The sequence below is a fragment of the Juglans microcarpa x Juglans regia genome, chromosome 8D, assembly GCF_004785595.1.
Source record: "Juglans microcarpa x Juglans regia isolate MS1-56 chromosome 8D, Jm3101_v1.0, whole genome shotgun sequence".
Classification (NCBI taxonomy): domain Eukaryota; kingdom Viridiplantae; phylum Streptophyta; class Magnoliopsida; order Fagales; family Juglandaceae; genus Juglans; species Juglans microcarpa x Juglans regia.
The window spans coordinates 33146446-33159191 of NC_054608.1; the positions used below are offsets into that span (position 1 = coordinate 33146446).

Sequence of the window (12746 nt, forward strand, 5' to 3'; positions counted from 1 at the left end):
TTAATCATTTTGTGGTATTTTATTCATGCATATATATATATATATATATATACACACACACACACACACACACACACACATATACAATCTTTTACCCTATGTATGTTCCTAGAGCTATTATAAGAACATTAAAAAATTAAATGGGTAAGTTTTTAGCTTAAGATTCTGAAGTTAGGGGTAATTTATAATGAGTATATTTTTATTATATGAATTCGAAAATCTTAGTTGCTGAGTAATGTGTGGATCATAACACATTGCAATTGGAGTATTGGTTCCTATGGATACAGAAGGAACATTGGAATTTAGGAAAGTTGCAGTGGAAGGAGGCTATATGCGTAAATACCTTTTCTATGTTCTTCATGTCTATGCTTATAGTTTCATATTCTGCTCCCAGTTTGTGTCCCTTTGTTATGCAAATTGGATATATAGATGCTATTGCATGGTTTTATCAACCTTATACTTTCATTTTTAAGTAGAGCCTGCATATATATATATGGTAGTGCTAGTGTGCTACCCAGTATTGACCACAAAAAGTGCCCGCTAGTACAAATTTCAAATTTTACTTTTTTCTTTATATTTTTTTAACGTATTTAAATATTTAAAAAAAATACATAAATAGTCACTTCCTTAATAAGTAAAAGAAAAAAATTAAAAAAAAAATTAAATACACAAACGGTCAAAATGATTAGACAAAATAAGATGAAATAACAACATTATTCTCTCTCTCTCTCTCTCTCTATATATATATATATATATATAACCTTCAAATTGCCATTTCAAAAATTAACAATTGATAAGAATGTTGATAAATATTAACGCATAATATTATGAAAGTAAGATGTGAGTTTAACATATAGCATTAACTCTTTCCTTTGAGAAAAGAGTCAATGCTATACATTATAGTCATCTCATTTTCATTATAGTATGCCAATGTTGTTTTACAGTACATTTGGTAGGACATGGCATTTTCCTTTCTTAAAGTAACAAACTTTAAAGAACCAATCGAAAGTTAGCAACCATGCAACACCTCAATCACCCACTCACTCAATATGATACCTGACATAATACCTGACATAATAAAGCCGAGAAACTAATTGAGCAGATGACTCTTCAGCATAACCTCAATTGAACAGGCTAATTGAATCAGATTGAACTGCTTGATAATTTTCTATTGCGATGATATCGACCATGAACATCTCAAGTTTGAATGATTTCAGAACGTCCCCCCCAAACAACAGTGGGAAGTCAATTTTACATGTATGCCTCACAAAGTTACAGGGCCCAACAGGGAAAAAAATGCTAATGCTGGGGGAACAAGGAGTTAAAACAAGTTACAATAGTAGACTGACAGTTGTTCTTTTCTTTTCATCTGGAGAGGATGCCTATCGCTCAATAGTATTGAAACTCGAAAGAATGATGAGATTGAGTAGTTTCTGCATCTCTCTTCAGTTTTCTTTTCTTTTTCTTTTTCCTTTTTTTTTTTTTTTTTTTGATTTTCTGTTTGCCAACATTTATGGAAAACGACAGAACACAATATCACATGACTAACTCACCTGCAGCATATTGTTGATAGAAATCATACGGTTATGATAGCTATGCAAGCGGTTGACGTTCTCTTTCGTTTTGACCCCCAGCAAAGCTCCACCTTACCAATCTTCCTTTTGGTCCCAAGATAACCTTGACAATTTGAAGCTCCACAGTGGCACTTCACTTCGGGTCCAAATTGCACAAATCTACAATGCCAAAAGCTGGATGTTATACCCGTGCCAAAAGAATTGCGTACTATAAAACAAATTACCTCCAACAATCTATCATTTGAGTAGTGCTACAAAAAGTATCTTCCTAAGAACATATATTGCGACGATAACAGCTGGCTACAAGAAAAAACAAGCATTTATGACGGATTATTTACAACAAAAAGGGACTCATTTTAACAAAAAATAATCATTTTCGCTAGAAATATCTAATCACAAATAAGTAATTTTCTTGTAATAGTTTTTTTTAGAACAGTATCCATTATTACTATTATTATTATTATTATTATTATTATTATAATAAATAAAATACCCTGATACGTAATTATAGATTTGTTTTACAATCAGATATTTGTTTTAGTTGGCTTGTGCTTGTATTCTCGCTGGGTTTGATTGTTTATTTTAATAGACTTCTAATATAAGATCAGTGCTACAGAAAGGAGGGTTGTACAGACGAATGATAAATCGGGATTATACCTGTAATCATACGTTAATGGCTCTCCAACCTCGATTGACCGCGCAGCAAACACACCAACACGCACTTCCCCCTCAAACTGCCTGGAAGGGAAAATATCAGTCAGACCAATTTTTTTGTGAAAGCTCCAGTATCTTCATCAGATAGAAAAACCCTCTAATGTTAGAATGCTAATGGATGCCAGGCCAGCTCAAGCTGACATCATTGGAAAAGCCAGAACTTCATTTAAATAATGTGAGATCCCTGGCAGAAAAGACCTCTAGAACCCTAAAATTTTGATATTGTCCAACCAATCACACAACTTCCATTTTTAGACTATGTAACTTAATCCCCTCGGAAAGGGGTCATGGACATAATATGCCAATGCAATAAATTTCTGAACAAGGACAAATGATACAACTAGGATCCATGATATAGAGATTTCTGTTCAATCATTACATGCCCACAAATAGTCAATAAAGTGTTCAACACTAGACAGGAAAGTCATATCCCAGTCTGCATTTTGTGTCCATGTCAGTCATATCTCTAGGAAACACAAAATACCAAATTTGTAAAATACATTTTCTATATACATCGAAGCGCTTATAGCATGTGTCCTAAAGCATTAATCCATAGTCAGAGTACCTCAAACATATTGAGTTTCCCAAGAACAAATTGAGAATGTACAATGAATTCCAAGAGAACCATAGTAAAAGACTCTTGCTCATGTACAATAAATGCCAATGTTGGTCGCAATTAACCAGACCACAATAGAAGTTTTTCTCACTAGTATCACGGCAATCACCAAAACAGAGGAACAAAAGTTTGGTTAGCAAGTTCCAGGAAATGAAAATAATTTACAATTCCAGACACCAGTATGCATTTTGGGTGAACACATTATAGCTTCAAGAGCTATTGACTTCGAGTATAGAAGAAACTACTTATCCCTACTATCCATGAGGACCAAAAAGGATAAAAAGCCACAAATACTGATCATACTAACCACTTCTCCAGAATGCAGTTGGGGTCACAGCCATGGTTTAAAAACCGAGACGCATTACCCTTGAAAGTTGCATCAATCGTGAAGTCCTTTCGAATTTCACACATGTAAAAATTCTGAGCACCTCTGTATTTCATGTCCCAAAGCCTTTGCTCACACAAGGCATCATCAATAACTGAAACAGAAAATGAACTTAATTAGGGCTCTCAAATGAATTGCAAACAAAAAGACGTAGTAGAAATCAATGTCAAACCCCAGAATTAATATGACATCGTAAACTTTCGAATGTAGTTTAAGATGTCATTAACTTGCAAAAAGAAAAAATCTAAGATCAATGCATTATGGATCAGTAAATGTAGTTTAAGATGTCAATACCACTTGTACTAACAGTTCAAGTCATGAACTTTATACAGGGCCCACTTACATTGATTAAGGGTAGGGTATGGTTCCCATCTGCTTACTACATTATTAAATTATGACTATTATGACTTGCATGCATGCAGAACCATAAAAAAGTCAGAAATTTATCCGAGTTACTGCATGATGCACATATCTCATAATTTGTAAGATCTGTGGGAGGATGTTTTCATAAACCAAAATCAAGTATCATATGCTATTATTTGTTCGAATAATCTAGCAAGTCTGGGCCCCTAACTGGAGAATTAATTTAAATCCGCACAAAGGCATGGAACCTTATTTTAGAAATAAATTTCTCTACATTTTCACTAACAACCCTTAAGTGGAGAATGAACAAGGCAATGATTGATTATGAGATATTCTTATTCACGAGAATATATAGCCAAACTGACAGTAAAATAAAACATGCAAACAAAGGAATGTAGGCAGTTGAGAATTTGAGCTTAAGCCAAATAAAACAAGTACCTTCCCCAATGTACTCAATTATAAAATCGCCTTTATTGAATTTTTCTGCAGCCACTACTCCCCAACCACAAAATTCTGTCTGATAAGGAAGATAAACATTTAATAGTTACAGAACTTAGAAAACAAGAACTCCAAGGCATAAAGTCTAACAAAGAAGGGAAAAACCATTTATAGTAATTTTTTTAATGATGCAGAGTTCTTTGGACCCAGCCAAAGGGATTGAACCCCAAATACACGGCCCCACCCACTAGAATCGTGTATAAGGTAATCCAAGGAGACTTCTAGTGTGAAATCGAATCCAGGCTGCATCTTTTTTCTATCAGTCAAATCCAGGCTACACCTTGATAGGTGTAAACCAGTTATAGCAAAACAGTTTTAGTTTGGGGTAAAGAAACATGATGCACTCCCTCCTAAAGTAAAAATTTTAACCTTGACAATATTTATCTTTCTCTCCTTGCGGAATGGCCGGTTTGTGCAATTTTCTGAGCAACGACATGCCTTAGAGCAGCTTATGCATTGAACCCTATCAAACGATACAACCAAATGATAAATAAGCCGGAATATCTATAACATTGTGAATAGGGGAAAATTAACACCACTGTGAACTAGAGAATGTACAAGGCAAAGGGAAAAAACAACCACATAAGCAATTTGCCAAAAGAAATGCTCAGAAAGAATTATCACATGAAAACTCATATTAGTGTACTAATAGAACATGCAGAGAAATAGAGCAAACAGAACGGCAGGAGCAATGGTTAAAATCGCAAAACAGGTCACATATGTGATAATTATGCAGTCTTACTTTGTCTAGCTACAAGTAGCTCATCTATCAAATTACACAGATATATAGTCAAGAGAAATGATATTTGAAGTCGTGAAGTGAGCAAGCGCCGCGCAATTCTTTTGAAAAAAAATAAGTAAATATAGAATTCACATGAAAAAAAAAAAAACTAATTTTTTAATCGTAGACCTCACTCTTTTTCAAAAAGATTGCATGATGCTTGCGCACTTCACGACTGTATCTAGCATTACTCTGTAGTCAAAGGGGGGAACACGATTTCTTGGTCTAAAACATGAATAATGCCTTTCAGATTTTTGAATAAAGAAACCTAAATGACCTGCAGACACAATCATCAGAGCATACAGTACTGCAACTTGTGCATCCAATATCATCTGCTGCAGCACCATTACGCTTCTTCTTGACCAGATAAATATCTATTTTCAGTTAAGATCAGTTCCATGGTAATCATAAAAAAGAACTCATTAATAATAGACCCGACAAAATGGAATGAGCTATTTATTTCATCAATAAGTTGCCTAAACTTGCACCTATTTAATATATGTGCAAGGATCTGCCTAGATGATTGATACTACTGACAAACATAACAGATATAGGATACTGCGCCTGATGTGGACATAGGGAGGTGGCTCCATCTTATTCTCCATGTCTTTCCATGTTAAGTCAATCTTGAACTCCTCATCGACATAAGGCAAAGGCAAGCGACCAAAAACTTCCTGAAATTCAGTTTTTTTTTTTTTTTTTTTTTTTGGGGGGGGGGGGGGGGGGGGGAGAGAGAGAGAGAGAGAGAGAGAGCATTAGACACTGGTTTATGATTGATGAAAAAAGCACATTAGATCTATAGCTGTAAATGTAGTAAAAAAAATATTAAAATAATCCATGTAGTTTGACCCCCCATGTGGTGCTGATTATGTTCAGTTGCCCCTTTTAAAAAACCAATATCAATTAAAAAAACACAAAAGAATAAAAATTTCCAAACAATATCTGGGTGCCCCTTTAGAACAAGGTCCACCACTAGGGCTGTAAATGAACAGAGCAGCTTGTGAATAACTCAAGCTCGACTCGTATATACTCGGTTCGAATTCCCTTCATTTAATAAATGGGATGTTTGTAAACACTAATATTGGCTTAAATACTAAACAAGCAAAACTCGACTAGACTCAATTTAGACTCGTGAACAAAGCTCGTATAAAAACTTCACTTGACTCATTTGAGCTCGTTTTGAAGCTCGTAATATCTGTTGTATATGTATGTGTTATATTTATTACATGTTAGTTGTATTTTATATACTTAATTATATATTATTAATTTATTTATAGTTTACCTTATTTAAAATATTTATTATGTTCCCAAAGTGCGTATAGGATAACTTGTATAATTCTTTTTATAGAATATATTTTATGTACTTACCTGTATATTTTATTACTAGTAATATGATAAATCAAGCTATTTTATGTTTGTAATACAATTTATTTTATAAATTTAATAGATTATGTAATATAACATTAATGTTATATATTAATTTTCTACTTGTTACATAGATTATTGCCTATTGATTTGGTAATAAATGAATGAGTGAATACACATTTACTTGAAACAATTACCAAATTAACTTTTTTTTATAAGTATTAAGAGATTTTATTAATGCAAGTAAGTACACAATTACCAAATTAACTTTAATTGATTAACTATAATTCATATATATAATGCACATCATAACATTAGTTAAGGGTATTTCTTTTTAATTTTTGATCGGAAAACAAAGAAATAAAGATGTCTGAGCCCATATTTCTTTTTAATTAAAGAATCATATCAATAACCTTATACACAATATGGTTTTCATTATACAATATAAATGATAACACATATTATAAGTTATGACTATACTTATTATTTATAATTGTATATTATTATATTCTCATGGTGTAATATATGTACAATAACTTATATATTTATATCATATGCTTTTAATACACTTAAAAATATCATATTTAGTAATGTATGCTATAATTTATATTTAATAATAATATATTATACAACTAGAACTTTAGACTTATTATGTTATCTATATATATCAAGAGTAATGCTAGGAGCAAGCCCTAAATGCACAAGTCTTGTGCAAACCTTTTGTAAAAAAATGGCCCCACCAAGAAGTGAATATTTTACATTTTTTTATGGTGGGGTTCACTTTTTTATAGAAGGCCTACACAAGGCTTGTACATTTTGAACTTGTATATATCATATGCTAAATGATTTAGTTTATTACATTTATCTTATGTATTATTTTTTAATTTTAAACTAGAAGTTAATTTATTTTATAAAAGGTTATATCATAATAATTTTCAAATCAAAACTATTTGGTTGAATGGTTAAATAGTATGATTTTTTTTGTAAAATTTAAAGTTTTTTTATATTAATAAAAGATAACAATCAAAATTTTCAAAACAAAAATCAAGTTCAAGCTCGAGTCGTTTGCTTATTTTTAGTTGAGCTCAAGCAGAATTCAAACATTAATGGTTAACGAGCCAAGTTCAAACAAGGATATTCAAATTTTATTCAAGTTTGAATGAGTACACATGCTAATCACCTTGTTTGAATTCAACTCAACTCAATTCATTTGTAGCCCTAATCAACCACTAAAGGACGGGACCTCCACCATCAACACACTTTGTAGAGGTGCTAGAGGTTCACCACCCATCCTAGAGCAATGGGAGAAGGGACATCCACAAAGGGGTGCTTCATGGCGATGGCAAAGGTCTCCTACCTTGGGTTGTGCCTAGTGGGGGCCATGTTGGCTATTGCTGGGGAAGGGCACCCTTTACTTTTTCAATATGAAAACTTCTTATTAATAAGTTTTTTATTTATTTTCTGTGTTTTTAATTTATGTTTTGCATTGATTTCTTGAAATTTATTTTGTATATTATTTTTTCTTACGTTATTGGTGCTAACATGACATTTTTAACAATTGACTAAATAAAGTGACAAAGGTGATTGATTTGCTCAAATTTGAAACAACGTGGAGTAAAATTTTCAAGATTAGAGTACAAGAACTAATCTTTCCAAAAGCTAAACCACGTGGGCTGTTTAATATTGAACACATTAAGTATGAATATTACTGATTAAAGATTATAGACTAGGTTTTATTTTCCCTCTGCATCTGGTCTGTTCATTCTTTCTATAGTTTGGTGAGGGCCTAGTATCGTACATAGCCCTGTTTTGTTAGGGCAGGAAGAAGTATTCATGCACACAGGGTCGTGTGTAACAAAGATAACTTATGTGATCCTTGGAACATTTAAAATCAATCTCTCTAAAATTTGACTCGAGGAATGTGATTCTCTTTCTTTCTTGGGCACTCATTATTTGACATCAGGCATGTCCAACGTACCCTATATTGTCATGTCTGACAAGGGTACTTGATTAGAAGCATTCATGTACCTTAGGATTATGTTATTTGACTTCAAGCAATTGTATTGATAGATTCTTCATGAATTTTACCTCCATGTCACTTGTACAAGCTGCATGCTGCTCATTCAACACATAAGCCCTGTCAGCCAGCCTAATCAATCAAAAATAAGAATGAAGGAATAAAACTTCAACAAGGAGCCAAAACATATTAATAATAGTTAAAGGAAATTTAATCTATGTTACTCAAACCCAAAAGCAATGATTCTCTTTGTTAAACCATGAAATTAGCTAGTGCAGTAGATACAAATGCCAAATAAAGACACATCCATGCATCAGAATCAGGCACCCTGGTCCCTAGGTACTAACAACCTTAGTAAAGAATTCGGAAGCAATTAAATGGAAGCAATACATAGACAATGAAATACAGGTACAGCAGGACAGATTGTTGGAAAGGGTAAAAGGGATTCCAGTTACGAAAACAAAATCTTGAGAGTTTTCACAAAAAGCTTTATTTTCAACAAAATTTTTCACCTGCAGAAACTTTTATATGGATCTTACAATATGAACGTGACAACTAAAGAATTCCTCATAAAAGACATGTTTTCCTGCATTTTTGCTACATCTATTTAATAAAACATGTAGGCTTATCCATGCTAACTAAAGGAACATCCTCAAGGAGCCAACCAGTGGAGTCATTAATATCTCACTTTCTGATAACAGAAAATGTACCATAGAATTCTTATTTGTAATTGTAATGACCTATGCCCCTTTTATCTCAGCACATCATCATTATAATTCAATATTATAGAAACTAGTGATGACGATTGGATGCCTTCATAACCTAAAAGATAGATATTTTAGAAAGGGAACTGACAGGAAATCAAAATGATGGAGGAAAGAAAAAATTGACCTCCCTATCCAGCCGCCAATTTGTAGGATGCCTCCAGCAAACAGCTCTCCCTGATTGACCTTCTAAATGCATCACTGTGTCAGGCCATGGTGCACACTTGTCATGTGATGCCATTGGGCACTGCACACACCGCCAGTATAATCTATTTTTGCAAATGAAGCATGCCTGATCATTAAAATATCTCAGATATATTAGCTCCACAAAAAAAGTAGTTATAATAAATAAAACAAATAACGCATAGATATTCTGAAAGAGAAAGAACAAAGCACACTTATCAATAATTTCATTTCATGTGAAGGATAAAAAAAAAACAGTTGTCAAATTTGAAAGCAATAAAAAACGATTTAACTTGAACAATGACACTAACAAAATTTAGAGAAAAAAGTCATAGAACAGATGTGCACAGGAGACACATTTGGAAGTAATAAATAAAGGTCCCTAACTTCTGAAAAGCAGAGCTCAGAAAAAACTCTCTCTAAAGGTAAAAAAACCAGTAACTAGATTTGATAATGGTGAATAAGTCAACAACTCAATTACAGGATAAAATGAGAGAAAAAATAATAAATCAAAACTTCCATTGCAGATAAGATACTACACATGAGTTAAGACTATTCCTACCCATAGGTACATTTAAAAAGGAAAGCAATTTCACTCCAATAATAAGAAAGTGGGTATTCCAAAAGTTTGAAAGCTTGTTAGCTTTAGGTGTGCATAAAAGATTGATATGTGTTGTGTGTTTGTTGTTGCACTGAGACAAACTATACAAATTATTATGTATGCATTCAAAATCAAGATGATAGAAAATAATATGGATTTGATAAGACTTTACATGTTGTGGGCACTTGAAATTTTTCAGGTTAGAGATCTGAAGCCTTGCTTTTGCACATTCTAAATGGTAGACTCCTTGACAATCACGAACAGAGCACGGCACCTCTTCACCAGGGTAGATAAGATCGTGGCAAACAAGACATTCAACCTGAAATGAGTACCAACAGGGCATTGAGAAGGAGAAGTAAGTCGATTGATAATTATACAACGCGCATCATGTTGAATCAAGATTTGCACTTAAACCTTCCAAACATTTCAATAAAAAAAAATGTTGGAGAAGTCTTACAGATCAAGAATTTCCAAAGAGACTAATGCATAAGCTGAGGTCCTAGTTTAAAAAGTGACTAAATATGTTTTATACCTCCATTAGTAAGTTCTGCCACTACTGCAGCGATAAAGTCTGTAGTGCAATGATAAACTTCCATATAGCAAAACATGTAAGCATCAGGGGTATAAAGATTGGGCAAATTAACATTCCATTTAACCTACTTGAATCAAATATCTATGTCCATGAATGTATGTGCCTCAACGATTTTTAAATGGTAAACCCCCATTAATGAAGACTCAGAAAATGTTACTTTTAGCTTCAAGGTAGGATGGTCTAATGTTTTGTTTTATGGGCACTACGGCCCTGAGTCGATATTAAGTTTTGAAATTCTTCTAGAATTGCTTTATTTTTTCTTACTATATATAACGTCAACAAGCTTTCAACCCTAAAGAGGAAACATTGAGCAATTAGCATGTTCTTTTGTATATAGATCCTTGCTTTTTTCCATGTTTCCTCAGCACCCAAACAGAAATGGGGAAAAGTGCACCAAAGACACAAGAAATTACCATTTTTTTAGCGCCGACGAGGAAAGGAAGAGAGCACCTCGATTCGGGAACCCCCGATTCCATCTTCTTCTGAACCCAAGTCTTCACGTGGTCCTCCAAGCCCTTCCCATTCGAGGCCTTCCTGGCCCGGTCCAACGAGCCCCTATTCCGCCTCAAAGCCCTAATTTCGTTCCTAACGTTGACCTCCCCTTGGCGGAGTACCGGGAAGCTCAAAGTTTGCTCCTGATCGCATTCTTCGCCAAGGGTCTTGACCGAGCCAGGGCACTGAGGATTGCCCAGATCTGGTGGATCAGTTATCAGCTTGATGGCAGGGCAGCGAGTGAGAGCGAGAGAAGCCGAGAGAGAGAGATTACCGAGATCCGGCATGCTTTTAAGGATCATAAACAAAACCCTATAAGCACTGTATCTATCTATAGGTAAATGGAGAGGGAAGAAGGGAGAGAGGGAGAGAAGAGGGTTGGGCGGGAAAGCTGAAATTTGTAGTTGGAAACTTGGAAAAGAGGAGGGGAAAATGAAATTACGAAGAAATTAATTTCAATGTCGTGTATTTACGGGAGTGCCCGCCAGGTCGTGCAGATGGGTGACCCGATGTCGTCGGTGGATAGAAAAGGAGCCGTTGGAGCGTACTGAACAACGTGTTTCGTGGTAGCAGTGCGCGCGTGTAATAAGGGCCCGTTTGGAAAGTTAGATAGAATGATAATTCATACGATAGATTGTAAATAGTTGTGAGATAATTTGAGTTAAATATTTTTTAGATTTTAGAAAATAAGAGATAAGAAGTTGAATAAAAAATATTATAAAATTAAAATATTATTAAAATATATTTTTATAATATTATTTTTGTCTTGAGATTAAAAAAAATTGAATTATTTTTTATTTTTTGTTTGAAAGTTTAGAAAAGTTGTAATGATTAGTTTAAAAGTATTTGTATTTAGTGATGTTTGGGAGGAAGATATGATGAGATAAGATGATAATTTTGTGAATATTAGTAAGATAATTTGTGAATAGTAGTGAAATGATTTGAATATTTTATGGGATTTGGGAAAAGAGAAAAAAAAATTAAATAAAAAATATTATAAAGTTATAATATAGTTTTTTAATATTATTTTTGTCTGGGTATTTGAAAAGGTTGAGTTAATTTTATTTTTTGTTTAAGAGTTGAAATGATTAGCTTGAAAGTATTTATAAATGAGTGATGTTTAGGTATAAGATAAAAATAGATGAGATAAGATGGAAATTTTGAGAAATAATCCTTGTTTGTTTTCACAATTATTCTCATTTAATCATTATAATGTTCTCAAATTTTCATATAAAATAAAATAAACAATTTAATTTTTTCAAATTTTAAAACAAAAATAATATTAAAAAATATTTTATAATAATATTTTATTCAACTTTTAACTTTTATCTTAACTCATATCTTCTCATCTATGAAAATAAACGAGTTCTTTGGATTCAAAAATACTCTAAACTCATCTTGTCTCATCTCATCTAATTATTACAATTTTTCCCAACTCTCAAATAAAATATAATAAAAATTCAACTTTTTTAAATTTTAAAACAAAAATAATATTAAAAAATAATATTTTATTCAAATTTTAACTTTAATATCATCTTATTTCAACTCAAATCACTATCCAAACCTCTCGACCTCGTTTGTTTACACATATGAGATGAAATGAAAAATTTGTGAATAATAACAAGATAATTAATGAATAATACCGAAATTGTTTGAGCTAAAATTTTTATGAAACTTTGGAAAAGAAAAGAAAAAATCGAATAAAAAATTATAAAGATAAAATAGAGTTAAAAAATAAGTTTTTAATATTATTTTCATTTTGGAATTTGAAAATATTAAATTATTTTTTGCGTTTTGTTTA

At 32.7% G+C, this 12746-nt stretch overlaps 1 protein-coding gene across 1 annotated transcript; it reads right to left on the bottom strand.

Annotated features, from left to right (window-relative positions):
* Positions 1 to 1138: 1138 nt before the first annotated feature.
* On the bottom strand, positions 1139 to 11344 carry LOC121243670 (histone-lysine N-methyltransferase ASHR3). Its single transcript, XM_041141788.1, has 11 exons — positions 10867 to 11344; positions 10034 to 10180; positions 9205 to 9369; positions 8385 to 8411; positions 5491 to 5605; positions 5209 to 5305; positions 4520 to 4613; positions 4091 to 4169; positions 3212 to 3383; positions 2232 to 2312; positions 1139 to 1733 (listed from the first exon to the last, which is right to left on the bottom strand). The coding sequence occupies exons 1-11, from the start codon at positions 11245 to 11247 to the stop codon at positions 1577 to 1579; spliced, it is 1515 nt and encodes a 504-aa protein (XP_040997722.1). The 5' UTR covers positions 11248 to 11344; the 3' UTR covers positions 1139 to 1576.
* Between the last annotated feature and the right edge of the window lie 1402 nt (positions 11345 to 12746).

Bases quoted from the DNA above. Each gene is read 5' to 3' on its own strand.
- LOC121243670 (XM_041141788.1), bottom strand. From the start codon at position 11,247: ATGATCCTTAAAAGCATGCCGGATCTCGGTAATCTCTCTCTCTCGGCT. The intron at 10,181-10,866 runs GTAATTTCTTGT...TACTCATTTCAG, and splicing joins TCGTCGGCGCTAAAAAAATG to GTTGAATGTCTTGTTTGCCA. The intron at 4,614-5,208 runs GTCATTTAGGTT...ATCGTTTGATAG, and splicing joins TCTGATGATTGTGTCTGCAG to GGTTCAATGCATAAGCTGCT.